At 43.9% G+C, this 14,543-nt stretch overlaps 3 protein-coding genes across 3 annotated transcripts; all 3 read left to right on the top strand.

Annotated features, from left to right (window-relative positions):
* Positions 1 to 1,609: 1,609 nt before the first annotated feature.
* AOL_s00004g15 (uncharacterized protein) lies at positions 1,610 to 2,422 on the top strand (the record flags this gene model as incomplete). The annotated part of the gene is made up of 4 exons (XM_011118665.1): positions 1,610 to 1,809; positions 1,883 to 2,044; positions 2,114 to 2,241; positions 2,322 to 2,422. 4 exons carry the CDS (start codon positions 1,610 to 1,612, stop codon positions 2,420 to 2,422), a joined length of 591 nt encoding a protein of 196 aa, XP_011116967.1.
* A 1,258-nt stretch (positions 2,423 to 3,680) lies between these two features.
* On the top strand, positions 3,681 to 4,823 carry AOL_s00004g14 (uncharacterized protein; the record flags this gene model as incomplete). Its single annotated transcript, XM_011118664.1, has 4 exons — positions 3,681 to 4,035; positions 4,174 to 4,312; positions 4,368 to 4,551; positions 4,605 to 4,823. 4 exons carry the CDS (start codon positions 3,681 to 3,683, stop codon positions 4,821 to 4,823), a joined length of 897 nt encoding a protein of 298 aa, XP_011116966.1.
* A 1,146-nt stretch (positions 4,824 to 5,969) lies between these two features.
* Positions 5,970 to 13,902, top strand: AOL_s00004g13 (uncharacterized protein; the record flags this gene model as incomplete). The annotated part of the gene is made up of 19 exons (XM_011118663.1): positions 5,970 to 7,566; positions 7,645 to 7,793; positions 7,873 to 8,195; positions 8,253 to 8,761; positions 8,856 to 9,023; positions 9,098 to 9,522; positions 9,580 to 9,723; positions 9,788 to 9,886; positions 9,954 to 10,173; positions 10,230 to 10,425; positions 10,496 to 11,066; positions 11,167 to 11,548; positions 11,627 to 11,706; positions 11,774 to 11,882; positions 11,941 to 12,231; positions 12,293 to 12,417; positions 12,482 to 12,586; positions 12,667 to 12,969; positions 13,033 to 13,902. 19 exons carry the CDS (start codon positions 5,970 to 5,972, stop codon positions 13,900 to 13,902), a joined length of 6,666 nt encoding a protein of 2,221 aa, XP_011116965.1.
* Positions 13,903 to 14,543: the final 641 nt, after the last annotated feature.

Genomic DNA, 14,543 nt, shown 5'->3' with positions numbered 1-14,543 from the left:
GTCGACGTTAACTCTGTTGTTTATTCAGGTTGCCAACATGGATCAATCTAAACTCCAAATACTAAGCTGCCATAATTACTAACGCTGCAAACAGCGGCGGGCATGCTTTCCCCGGGAAAAGAGAGCTAGTGATAGCAGTAAGAAGTCCAAACAGGCTCAGAGGAGAATATTCCGTTAGCTAGGGTTGCCTGTTGTAAGATCGTACATATATGCATAACTTCGTCTTGATTTTGCCGCAAAAGATGTCATTGGCTACGGCATCGCCCTACGTGCACGCGCACGTGCTTTGTATACCTTGAGTATATCTGCAGTATCTGTGCATGTGCAGATATTATTATGTTCCGACCGTGGTCTTCTATTATTCTTCAATCCGGTTAACTTTGCTGTCGGTGCGATCTACTCCGGTATTTGGCAGGGAACTAGTTATACAATATTTCCCGTCTGTTCCATGTTATAGGCCGGCAGGGATCACTTATAATCTCGTAGCTAAGAAAGCCAAGATTAGACAACCACCCCGCTTTAAAGGCACACTATTTTAGCATGTTCCCCTAGTCGCGCAAAAATTCAAACGAGAATGGAACTCCTTGGATATAGCCGAATCCAGGCGTCGTTCGCTTGGAATTTTGCTCATCCCTGTGCGGACAATTTTCAACTAGTTTAATTAAATTTAAGTGCGCCCGTGAAATACAACCGATAAACGGATAAAAAGGGAGAGCTAAAGGTAAACGCAAAGGGTGCGGGCACTAACACCGACGCCTAATATCATCAAGCTCGCTCGGAAGGTGTCGTTCCATAACACTATCGGACGATGCGGGGGGGTAGTGCATGCAGTGCGGGGAAGTTCAGATGAATATGCAATAGAACTACTAGATAACGTATATAACTAGAAGGTTTCTAGGCTTTCGTTTAATTTACCACGCGAAAGTGTGGGTCCAAAATCAATACAATCCGCGGCCCATATATATCCGAGACACCATCGATCAGTTTGCCGACACCTCTTTGGTTTTTTCCCCCTGTCCCTAACAGAGATCAATATACGGATAATATTCTAGAGGCTCCATTAGGGACTTCAAATCGAATCATAGCTTCCTTACCAGGCACATCGTTGACATTGCTGTGTTTGGAAATGATCTCGATGGAGATATCTATGGAAACACCGTTTCGAACGGAAGGAGATAGACTTCCATGGTCTAATATTCTCCAGACCTTGGGACGAAGTTAGTAATTTTGTCTACCTTACAGGCCTAGAGTCCTGCGAATTGCACAAAACATATACATTTCTCGCTGCAATATGAGCCTCAATGCGGCCCGAGTACCGTGAGATGACGATATCGTACGATGATGGGGGGAAAGCGATCTATCGTGTGTGGTCGTCTTTGTGCTCCTCGAGTTGTAATCTACCTCGACAGACTTCTATAACTTTATTCACTGAAGCAGAGAGAAAATCTTTATATATAGAGAGCCCATTTTCCTTAAGACCTGAAAGCCAAATACTTATGGCATTTGCCTTGGAGAGTGCAAAACTCAGTAAAACTTGCCCAGCTATCTCGGCTATTCCTCGACATTCTATTAGCTACCTATCAACTCAATTATTTATAGTTTTTCTACCATGAAAACTTCTTCCTTCTTTGTCCTCGTAGCATGTGCTGCAGCTATGGCTTCTCCAATATCCAGTGTTGATCAAGAGCCAAATCTTGAATCTCGAGCTGATCGCGGTAGCTATACTGTTTCCGGTCTAGGAGCTCGCAAACAAGCTATCCTCGGAGCTGGAGGCAATACCCTTGATATTGCTATAGCGATGCTTGAAACGTAAGTGTAGATTATAAATCTCTCCAAAATGTCGATTTGAAGCCTTACATGATTTCACCTAATCTTATTGTAGAGAGAGAATGGAAACGAACTATGCCTATGGCGATAACAAGTCGTATGATGCAGCCAACTTTGGTCTATTCAAACAGAACTGGGGTATGCTAAGGGTCTGTGGTCGACGTGGAGGATTTATCGGTCAATCTGAGAGCCAATGGAACAACGGCGCCAGACTTAAGTAATTCTAGAATTCCCATCTCTGGTCCGAGATCGATCTTCCGACTAACCAAATAATCTTGCTCAATAGCTGGGATATATACGCCGATGTTGCCGCTCGTTGGGATTGCCAGGAATACTATGGATATGATAAATGGATGGCAGGCCATCGGAACGGAGCTACTGGATTGAACAGCCCGTGGACTCAAGACATTAATAGTAAGCTTTATCTCTTGCATTGCGATGCGAGAATACAGTAATTCCTGGGAGAGTTCGGGACTAATAAGTTTGGGAACCAGATTATAAAAGTGCCATCCAGTGGATTCAATCTCAGATTGATAGCAATTCCAAGTATCGGTGGGATGATACTAGGTTTTGGGTCAATGTCCCAGCTATCTGAAAGCGGTAGTTTCTGCGCATTTGGGTGATATAGTATTATCCTTTTGCGATATTTGATCTGGATACCATAGTTGAACAGGGTGGCGAGTCTTTGTGCGCGAAAACCTGTGCAGTATCAGCAGTTAGTGTAGTGATTGGTTATATCATGCTCGAGTGTAAAATTTGTATTCTCTTTTACAATTAGATTATCAACTGAGCATCAATCGTGAGTGCCAATCTGCACGTATATATAAATGCCGGTACATAGGTATACGTATATGTATTACCGCATGAACTCTTTGTCTAGGGAAATCCACATGATTGCGTAGGTACTTGCTTACATACGCACATAGATATTAGCTGTGAGACCACGAGTTTAAAGCGAGTTGTCTGTGGTGTCCCCTCCGGCCTATACTGATATGCTGGGCTGCCAGCTGTCTGCGAATTTGAACCTTGGTTTGTAACGGCCTGTGACACGCTCCAGAGCTGCACGGCAGTTGGGCATCGGAGGATGGCAGTTGATCGTGATAGTTGATCGTTTCCGAACGAAGAGTAAAAACTCTGCAGGCTATCGCATGATCTGAAGCAAAGCCACAATGCAATGCAACGGCAAGCTCCTTTGACGGTTTGCAAGGATAATTCAATAAGATCGCTAACGTGCGAAACGTTGTAAACTTGTTCCTGGCACGCGACATATGTGCATCCAGCACACAACGCAGACGTCAGCGAACGTCAGCCAAGACTGACAAGAAATATCAATGACAGCCACAACAAGGCCACGGAAGCAGAGAAGAGCAGAGACCGTAGTCAGGACTTGTCGAGGAAATATCTTTATAAGATTAGCATAGGAATCGTATTACACGAACACAAAATGTTTTTTCTTGACGAGAGTGTTTTCCTAGTAATTTCTAATTCATTGGATTCTTTCGCAGTTGAAAAATTGGTATCGCAACACACAAGTCTGGTTACGAGACTGCGCAGTTGACAAAGCGTGGAAAGATCGCGTTGCATCCACCAACCTCGAAGTTAATTAACGTTAACCTCACCAGAGCTAAGCTATCTCGTCAACTTTTATACCATATCACTTGCAGGGTACTATATACTTGGGTCGATTCGATTTAATCTTACAACTAGCGTAAAAACGCATGCCGAAATTGCCTAGTTTTTTCGGTGTTTCGAGTTCTAGTGAATATCCATCTTGGCAATTCGCGACCACGATCTGATCCGACGTATAGCTAGCCTACGTATACTTGGTATCGAAATCTGAGAGGAAACCGACAATGAGACATCGAACGGGTTCCGGGGACGAGATCTTACCGACATCCAATCACCACGGAGCTGAGCGCCCCGAAAAGAGACAAAGTGGTCTGATGTCAAAGATCGCAGATTTCGTGCGAGAGTTTGGACTAGACTGGGCCACTATTCTCATGATTGGTATTGTCGCTCTGATGATCGATAAATACGTTCCAGATGTCGGTGGAAAGGCGAGGTATTTTCGTTTGCTTCCTGGAGAAAGCACATCTCCTCAGATGGAAGCATTTGGCCACCCATATCGAAAGCAAATCATCACATTCTGGACGAGTGCAGGCCTTGATGTTGGAATACCGGCCTTGTTTATCTCGGTTCTTGAGATTTGTACGAGCCGAAGCTTTATAATTTTTGCTAGAGGAATGCTTGGGGCGGTAAACAGCGTTATCATGTGGTGAGTCTGCGCAGCCCCTTGCTTTTGTCCGACCCTAGCTCACTTTTAAAGCTGCTTTGTTCAAATAATAGTTAAAACCTTGGCTGGAGGGTATCGACCTAGCTGGTTTGAGATTTGCAAACCGCAACCGGACGGCCCTGGAGTTGGATTCGACGGAACTTGGTACAAGTGGACCATTTGCACGGGGGACCAAGAAAAAATAAATTGGGCGTGAGTTTGCACGACCTTCATTCGGCTACGCTGCTTGGATACTAATAAAAACTAGCTTAGAGAGCTTTCCGAGTGGTCACGTTGCGACTTCATTTGCTGCCGCGGTGTTTTTATCACTCTACATCAATGCGAAGCTCAAAATCTTTTCGGATTACCGTGTTAATCCCATCATAATGGTTCTGTTTTTAACACCACTGACCCTGGCTGTCCTGATGGGTGGGGCTATCTCGGCTGATATGGTAAGGTCATAAAATGTCTTTGCTAATAATATAAGAGCTAACATATATCGTAGTCACATCATTCATACGACATTGTTGGTGGCGCTATACTGGGAACCTTTGTGGCTTTTCTAACCTTCAGAAGTTTTTATGTATCAATTTTTGATCCGAGGACTAATCACATCGGGCTGCGGCCATCACGCCGCTTTCAGCATAGGCCCGAAGTCGATTATTGCGAATATCAAACTCGAGCTGGGTTCCCGGTCTTCTCATACAACTATCATAAAGTCTAATGAGGCTAGTTTCCGGATTGGTCTTTCTATCTTTTTTAAATCTACATATTCATGCCAGTTCTTTCCTTGATTTAGCGAGTTACATTTGCTTTAGTGAACAAATGGGTCGTTCGAAAACCTCTTGAGTCGGATTTTGATTCCATTGCCACTACATTGAATTGGAGTGATGAATTTACTATGGATGGAGGATATCGATATATCAAAAAATCCAAAGTAGGCCAGATTGAGTTTGCGTCTGTGCATTTTATTTAGGATTAGGATTAGAAGAGTCTATAATTATGTTGGCTGGGATTGCCTCTCGAGTAACCTGAAGCAATGATGGCAGCTCAATGGTATGTTGTGGTTTAAGTGTGGTTTACGGTGTTGTAAGGGTTGGTTTGTTGGAATCAGTGAAAGGGCTAGCCGTCTTTGGGAGGGCTACTTGGCAACCATCCCGAAGTTGGAATAGACCGGCCACCAAGAATAGATACTTTACCGAATACAGTACTCGGTGTACTATTACACAGCCCAGAATTAGGAATCAAAGGTCGGACAATAATATCGTTTGTGGCTCGTGTTCATGGACCTTTGAAATGTCATCGCCTCGTCTGCAATTGCTGTGATTCACTACCCTTTGATTCGTTAGGCGGTTTGCCTCACTTTTAATCTTCTAGCCGTACCACTTTCCTGCAGCGAGACCTCTCAGTAGCTTGTCACCTGACATATAATGCCTGAACATTCGAGGACCGCGAGGCACAACTGTGCCTCACTATGTAACTGGAAATAATAATGTAAGTGACGGCAGAGGGCTGAGGATTTTCTGGGGATTTGTCTTGGTAACGCGTCCATTCCTGTCCCTTTGATCTCCCCAGAATTGTTGGTATTTTGTCCTGTCGATAATTTTGTCTTTTAATTTGCATTTATGTTGATCGCTGACCTTAAGCCGTTATATTATAGGATACAAGACTGATTTTAAATACTATAACAGCAAACTTTGCTTAACGAAACTTCTCGTGAACCCTTTCTGAGGTCGGGGTTGATAGACCTTTTTCACAACACCTATTAGAAGGCTTTCTCCAAGGGCATCTAATTAACCCTAATCTGAACGGCAGACGACTTTCTGAAGCTTACAATATCGGTTGGAAATTATTCCAGGTTTCCACTACTATGGATTACAGGGCTATACCGCTGCCTACGTCCAACAAACTAGTTCTCCAGGACATTATCATCTCAAAGAAGGAGCCTGAGCCCTGCGAATATGAGAGAGTATACCGGATTCTTGTCGACGACGACGGACCTATTATTGCCCTTCTTGAAAGGTCCTCTCGAAACCATAATTTTCGATCAGCCTTCATCGCTAGCCCCGACGAAATGCTACCCAGGCTATCTCATTTTCTGAGATGTCTAAGGAAAAATCTTCTTCCGCAAAATACACAACTTGCCAACTCGGTTGGCGGAATAGGATATGCCACTGCCAACAAGCTGATCAGGATTCCAGCTGCGTTTACAAAGCATCTTATTTTGGTACTTGCTGACGAGCCAGCCGCGATATTCGACATTGGTTCATCAGGGTATCATGATTTCATCCTTTGCGTACTAGACCTATACGTCTCTCTCGCAGGGATAGCCACCGTCTCCCTCGTTACTTTACGCGATCTTGTTTCCAAAATCTTGGATATGCCGCGTAGGGTGCGTATCATTGAAAAAATCGTTTCGGGAACGGCGGGCGCAGCCCTTCTCACGGAGTTATTGGCAAAAGACTCGCTGGTCCGGCAAGTTTTCAGAGACGGAAGCTTAAGACTCTTTGGGGGTCGATTGGCGGAGTTGGTCAAAGATTGTATTGCTTCGCACGGCTCAGGCATCGATGACATAGTGCTGGTCTGGGAAAAAATTGAAGGGCTTCAGGAGAATTTAGAGACGCAGGTGCGAAACATAGAGTCAAGAGTGCGAGTGGCGGCAGTCGGAGAGGTTCCAATACACTTGAATGAAGACGAGCAAGAACTTTTGAATTCAGCTAGAATAGCAATTCCATATAACATCACAACCGCAGGACACACGATACGAGCATTACTGGAGCGGTATAGAGGTCATATACGCTTGATTATTTCGAGCTTTCCATGTTCAACATGCCAAGCACGCCTCTCCGGAATCATCAGGACGGGAAATGAAAATATTTACAGTTCAGAGTCCCAACGGGGGCTCCCCGATATTAAGACGCAATTGGGCGTCTTTCCTATATACCTTTCAGACGCTGCAATGCGTGATTTGAAAAGTTCTCGGGTCGATGGAACTCTATCAAAAATCTTGACAACGTTACAGAAGCTAGCAGACGGAATGTGGGAGTCTGACCCGGATCTATCAGTCTCAAAGGGTAAATCGCAAGGGAAATTCGAGCCTGTACTTCGTGCTGCGCGGTGGAGTGTTGACGGCTATGTTATTTGGGAGAGGGGAGTCGGAAGGACTGAGGAAAACTCCGGGGAGTGGATCCAAATTGTCAAGGTTATTCGGATAGGTTCAAAGAATGACGTGAAGAAGGTGGAGTCCGATGCCCGTAAAGCTCAGCGCACTTATACCAAAGAATATAAACAGGCTGCTACGATACGTATTCCAAATTCTGCACGGCCAGGCAGCTTGATTCCGCAAACTTTCACAGGGGAAAATGCGGTTGGGCTTGAGGTGAATAATGCAGTTCTGTTTGGATCGTCTCCCTCGAAAGCACTACCGCCCGCCGACGCATTGATACTTCACAAAATCTTTTGCACAGGTAACTAAATAAGAGACTTCGAGGGAAAGGGATTTAATTTTCTGAATAAGCTAACAATCCTATCATTTTTTTGGTTAGGTAAACAATATTGTCTTACCAAAAGAGTTGCTGAGATGATACTGCAGGGTGGCCATCAGGCAGAAGTTCCTTTTGTAGTTTCGCCTGAAGAAGAGTCTATCATTAATTACTTCGATTCGTCTGTCTGCATACTTGGGAGAAGTGGAACGGTACGATTCTTAAAATATCTACCTTTATTTCCCCCCCAGCCCCCATTCAAAGCTAATATTATGGTGCATTTCAAACTAGGGTAAAACAACCTGCCTTGTCTTTAGACTATTGTCAACGTACATCCGCGACCGCTTGACGAATGATAGTAAAGAAGTTCGGCAAATATTTCTTACACGCTCACCAGTTCTGGCGGGGAAAATCCGACAATACGTAAACCGTTTGATTAATAGTCATTGCATGAGATTTGCCGTTCAAAGCGGGATTACGGAAGCAGGCGACTTTTCTAGGATTATTGACGACGAAGAAATGGGCACCACTGGCTTGATTGATGTTGATAATAAGAGCTGGCCGATGGTTTGCACATATGATTCTTTTGCTACAATGTTGGAACAGAGCCTAAAGTAAGTCTAGTAAATTTCGGATGCCTGTAAAACCGTACGTATCTGCTGATAAAATAGATTTGCGCAACGGAATGTTTTTTCCTCCACTTCGGAGGAATCGCGGCTAGAAGTCGCTAATCGGCGGGTCGATTTCGGAAAGTTTAAGAGATCCTACTGGCCGAGCTTTCCATCATCTGCAAAGAGAGGCCTGTCTGCGGATGGGGTGTTTTCAGAAATCATCGGAGTGATCAAAGTGAATTCATCCGCGTCGAACTATCTACCTTTATCAAAAGAGGAGTACCAAAGCCTTTCACGTAGAGCTGCACCCAACTTCCATCAAGGTAAAGAACGGGAGGCTGTTTATGTGCTTTACGAAATCTATGAAAAAAGGAAAACGTCTTTCGGCGAGTGGGACGATTTGGATCGAACGTCGAAAATACAGAGACTGTTGGCGCAAGATGAGAAGCTCTCATCTCGACTTCGATCGCAGATAACAGAGGTTTTCGTAGACGAGGTACAAGATCAGAGGCTGGCGGAGATTGAATTGCTCCTAGACTTGGTGAACGATACTAAGGCCTTCGCTTTTGGTGCGTAGTAACTCCATCCATATAACCGATTTTTTATCCAAAATGAGCTTGAAGATTATCCCATGGTCCGTTATGAATGCTGAAGTTGGTATAGCGGGCGACACTGCTCAGTGTATATCAAGGGACTCGTGCTTCCGCTTCCAGGATTTACAGAGCGTTTTTTTCCGAAAGTATGAACGCCTCGGAATGTTAGCCAACCAAAAGGATTTGGCAAAACTAAATCGATTCACTTTAAGCAAGAACTATCGCACCCATAATGGGAGTAAGCCGAGTTCAATATTCCTAGGGTGTCACCGACCCTAGTGATGTACGTTAGCTAATATTCGTCACAAATAGTTCTAAAACTGGCAGCGAAGGTGGTTGATAACCTATCTACCGCCTTTCCCTATGCCATCGACAAATTCTCTCCCGAACTTGGAGATTTTGATGGTCCGGCACCCATTATCTTCAGTGGGTTCACTTCGGAGATATTCACTCCTCGGGAAGGAGAGAGCAACGCGACAATATCGGAATTTGGCGCGGAGCAAGTGCTGATAGTTCGAGATGAGGAAGCAAAAGATACGCTCATGGGCACTATGGGTGATAAGGTTCTGATTCTAACAATACTAGAGTCCAAAGGGATGGAGTTCCAGGACGTCTTCTTGTTCGATTTCTTCAGTGGCTCGTTTTGTACTACGGCATTCAGAGCTTTGTCGAACTCTCAGACGACTGGTGCACATCTTGATGACGCTAGGTACCCAGAATTATGCATCGAACTAAAGGTATAATTGAAAATCTCAACATAAACTTAGACCAACAGCCACTAATACAGTTAATAGAATCTATATGTTGCTATTACGCGATCTAGGGAAGTGCTTTATATAATCGAAAGCGATGTGACTGCGGTACAGCCACTACAAGAAATGTGGGGAAATGGTTCCGGAGATCCTGTTGTCGATTTGGTGACATCGGATGATCCCACTGTAAGTTTAATTTACAAGAATTGCACTATAGTTTGAATTTACATACTAAATTTTACGATTGAAGCTTCAAACTCGTTTGGACGAAATCCGACATGGGCAGTCGCAACCAGACGAGTGGAAGGAAAAGGGCGATGAGTTTGTCAACCAAAGGATGTACGAGCAGGTAGGACTATGATTTATACTCATGAGCTCTATTGTGGTAGCTATTTAACGACAAGATCGATTGGTAGGCGATGTACTGCTATAAAAGGGCGGGTAATGTCATTCTTGCAGATATGTGCAAAGCTTTGATAGAAGAAAGGAATGGCCGTGATGTCATCTCCGACCCAAACTCCTTCAAAGTTGCAAGAGAGCATTACATCGAAGCAGCTCGTTTATTCCGCAAATGTAACAGAAACGACAAAGCATTAAAGTGCTATGAGAGTATTAGGGATTATAAGTTGGCTGGTGGTAGGAGTCTTGTCTGTTTGAGTTCGTATTCAAAAGTTTAAGCTAACTTTGATTAGAACTGTGTGAAGAATTGTCGAGGATCCAAGAATATGCAAACCAGAACTATGGCCGCCGTGCGGCCGATTATTTCATGCAGGCTGGTCTGGTGCTGAGAGCGACGGAGCTTTACAAGGATCTGGGTCTGCATGAACTTGTGGTTAAAGGTTATCGGAAGTTAGATCGAGTCAAAGATTTGATACAATACCTGAAGAAGTCTGAATCAGCTTTTATTCCGCACCTTTTCACGGTTGAGAGGTTTACTAATATAAATAAATCATCTCAGGCACCAGAAGGAGATAGATTCAAAACTCTATCACCAAAACTCCAGGATTATCGCATTGTCCATATTTTCATCGGAAAGCGCTTCAAATGATCTCAGGAGGATGGCAATATCACTTTTGAGCAGTCAGGAGCATGAGCAACTCTACAAGCAATTCAAATTTCATGGAGAATTAAGCAAATTACTGATATCGCAATGCCGTCTAGAAGAAGCTATTGAGCTCGCTTACGCAGAAGGTAAATGGGAGGAGGTAGGGGATCTTTTGAACCGGATTACATCAACAGCAGCCCGCGACACCGAATTTTTCACGACCAATGGCGGAAGGTTCGTTGAGAGGGTCTTGTTTTACGAGCTTTCAGACTCACTGCAGGACTCGCTCCAAAAAGGCAATATTAAATCAGGACCATTTAAAAGAAAATTGGCTAGCCAAAATCTAGTAGCATATCAACAATCTTTAAAGCTATTTCAAGAGCTTTCAGAAGCCTTGAGCCAAGATATATTCGGTTCACTTGACGCATCTTCAGGGGTTCCTGGTGGGGTTTCACGAGATGCCCGTACTTTAGAGGGCCTCATGGTATGCAGTTCCCCTTTCAATTAATCGAATATGTTAATATACGTATATGGTTACTTTCATATTTATGGTTTAGACACAGGGCTGATAACGCGCAACATAGATCCTCAAAGTGCTCGCATTAAACGGAAAGAAGTACCCATCGTACTCTTTGAACAATGGATTTTTGATGATGCATATAATTAGACAATGTGCATATAGGCTTTTGGATATGCACAGGAGCCGGGTTTTAGTTGATGACAGCATCATATTACTTTTTTTCGAGGTGATTCCCGGCAATAGCTCAGACGGATATAACATACCTAGATCTTCTCCCATATATGAAGGTGACGGTTATAGAGCGCAGAAAGTCACTAGCGATGAGCTAATTGACCGTATTCTCCGAGTTCTTCGCGAATGGATAGCAAAAGGGTATAAGGAGTGTACCCTCCAACTAGAGAAGGAATACTGGAGGAGCTCGGCGTGCCAGCATTTTGTCATCCGGGGTTAGTAACAACTAAAGCTAGACATTTCTCAGTTCTTATTTTTATCTTGCAGCTAATCTTACACGGGTCTGGTGATAGGGTACTGCTATCATCAAGATTGTACTCATGGACTACATAAAGCAGTTTTAGGAGAAAGTGAGATGATTAGGACTCTGAATGTATCTCACGATCTCAATCCTGAATTCTACGTTGAGCTGAGAACTTTTTTACTAACTGCGGCCTTAGATCTCGTGGTCGATGGCATTATTGACATCGCATTACGAGTACCTTTCCCGCAATGGAGCCTTAGGGTGGGATACGGACCAAACTCAATGGGATACCATCAAAAGACAAGGTGGGAGCATCAAAAAAGCATTATTTCCGCTGTGGTTTCATTAACAGAGACTTCTTAGGCCACTTATGGTGGAAGCGGGTTTTTGAGTGTGTTACTGTCACTTCGGATCTGCTACAGTCTCCTTTTACAAGATTGTACCTTGTGGGGATAAAATCAAGTGCTCTGAAGAACATAGTCGACACTGATAAATATCTCCAGAGGGAAGCAAGCACGATTCTTGGGTGCCTAGACAAATTCGAGTGGAGACTCAAGGCTATGATACGCAACATGAGCCTTCCTGGTGCAGAAAAGATTGATTTCTGGAATCTTATAAACTGTTGGGAAAAGATTGTTTCGTCAAACTTTCGCCGTGAGTACTTTTGCTGCATCTGTTTCACAAAATTAGTGCAGATGCTGACTTATTCTGCTAGGTAGCCATGAGAAGGAACTTTGGTGGAGCTATCTCTTGAGAATAGAGTTGAATGGTCGCTATACGATGCAACTTCTCGATAGGCTAGAGAACTGTCTTTGGGATCGATCGAGAACCATATCGGCAGTAAGTTAATCAGCCTTGTAAAAATATCAAAGTTGACATAAAGCTAAGAATCATTGATCGAAAGATGAAAGCCTTCGCGAAAAATTTTAAACGGAACCTTACCAATTTTACTGAATTCAAAGATGCTCACCTTTTTCTCAATAGATTAGATCGTGTGGTAGCAATTGTGGTGAGTGTCTTAATGCCTCCTGCTATACTGTTAACTTTAAGGTTTACCAATTGATGGAATATCTCTAAACCCTTATCAAGTTGTATCTGGGATCGACCAACAATCTCGTGCTCAAGAAATCCCAGCTCGAGTATCTACAGCATCATCCCGCGTTAAATACGAACGGAAACAAAGAAATCAACCCCGAAATTACTGCAGCTGCCAATAATGTATTATACGACATTGTCGACATCTACAACGTTATTTCCGAGAAAGTTCGGTCCTCTCAGAAACCCTTGTGGTACAAATATGCCATGTATCGCAGAATCGAAGCGGGATCTATCATCGCTATGCTTAACTCAAAGACACCGACCGCAATAACGGGTGCTAGAGAATTCATCCGGGTATGGTTTCCCAAGACCAAGGGGACTAGCTAGGTATACAAGCTAACGTACATCTTTTTAAAGACATTCTACACTCAAGCCGGCAAGGAAAATTTCTGGGTAGTGCGCGGAGGGTTACCATCTGCGAGCGCCCTGACCCGCCATGCTGTCATGAGTAGACCGAAACATGATCACCAGTTCTTTGGCTGGATTCTGAAAAACATCAACGTTGTACAAAGCGAGGTAGACCCTATCGTATACAGCCCCTTGAACCAGAAGCTCCAGCAACCGAAGATGTTGTCTTCATTGCCAACGATGCAATTCCAAGTACCAAAGAATACAAACGTTGAATCATCTTCGGGGACTGAGGGAACGGTAGATGATCAAAGTATCGATGACTTCAAAGCGATAGAAGAAGCCGATACCAAGACGGCTGAGAAGCTGCAGTTACAGGTCAAGGCAGTGACTCTTATTCAACGAAATTGGCGAATCTGCGGCATTGCTTTGCGCAACGCACGCTATGTTGACCAGAATCCAACACACAAACGCATTACTAAGATCTTGGACTCGCCGGAGTTTCCGGGCGCTAAAAGCACACTATCACAAAAATGTTTCAGAATGGTGGCATTTGTATTTTTTGATATGATGATGAAAATCAGGTCCCAACTCCGGACGATAACGGCGGGTTTAGAGAATGTTAGCCGAAGGAACAGCTCAATGGAGGTCATGGAAAAGGTGCTGAGTGGATATGAGCTCGTCAATGATTACGACGAACAGTTAGCGGTCATTGAAAAGTCGATCGAGATGTCAGCTTTAGGATCGGACTCTCAAAAAAAATCGATTGTAGTGCAGCTGGTAAAAATCATACGCAAGACCGAAGGCCTGGCACAAACCATTTCAGCAACCCAATCGGACTTGGGCGGGTGGATCCAAGCCCTAAAGCAGCAAATTTGATTGGATTTGGAAAGAAAATAAATATTTATCCTAGTTTTTTCTTTTGTTTTGCATTTTTATGAGCCAGGATCGGCAGAAATAATCCGAAGAACAGTTAGCAGTCGCCGTTTAAGGGGATACAACCAATATCGACCATGTCGGCTCTGGGACAATGTAGTTATAACGTTACGTGCATTATAGGCTTGATCAGGTTATAATACCAGCACTCGCAAATTCAACCCAACGAAATCCTAGTTGGTTGCGTCGTTAACTGGCGATATTCCATGAACTGAGAGAATGGGATGCTGATAGCAAAAGACCATCCAAAATTCCCCACTCTGATCTCGGTTATTTCAGGTGCCATTAGCATGGCGCCATAGCTCTATAACACTTTGGGTAAACAGAAGCCAGATAGTAGGTTATGGAGGCTACAGCCAAATCGCGCCAATGCGCTAACCCACAGAAAGCCGAAAAAGGTGGTGGTTCACTAGTCGGTACAAGGTTGTCGATAGAACTGGGGCAAGCTTGTGCTCGCTTGCTCGTTCTGGATCGAGGTTAACACCTCGACATATTCCCGAGTAACCTACTCTTGGCGTGCCATACCCATACCTACGTAACATGGCATTTTAATTCTCTACTATTAGATAAGAGCATCAAACTTC

Source organism: Orbilia oligospora, assembly GCF_000225545.1.
Source record: "Orbilia oligospora ATCC 24927 unplaced genomic scaffold scaffold00004, whole genome shotgun sequence".
NCBI lineage: Eukaryota > Fungi > Ascomycota > Orbiliomycetes > Orbiliales > Orbiliaceae > Orbilia > Orbilia oligospora.
The sequence above is the reverse complement of the archived record's forward strand: the minus strand, read 5'-3'. Positions and strand labels throughout refer to the sequence as shown.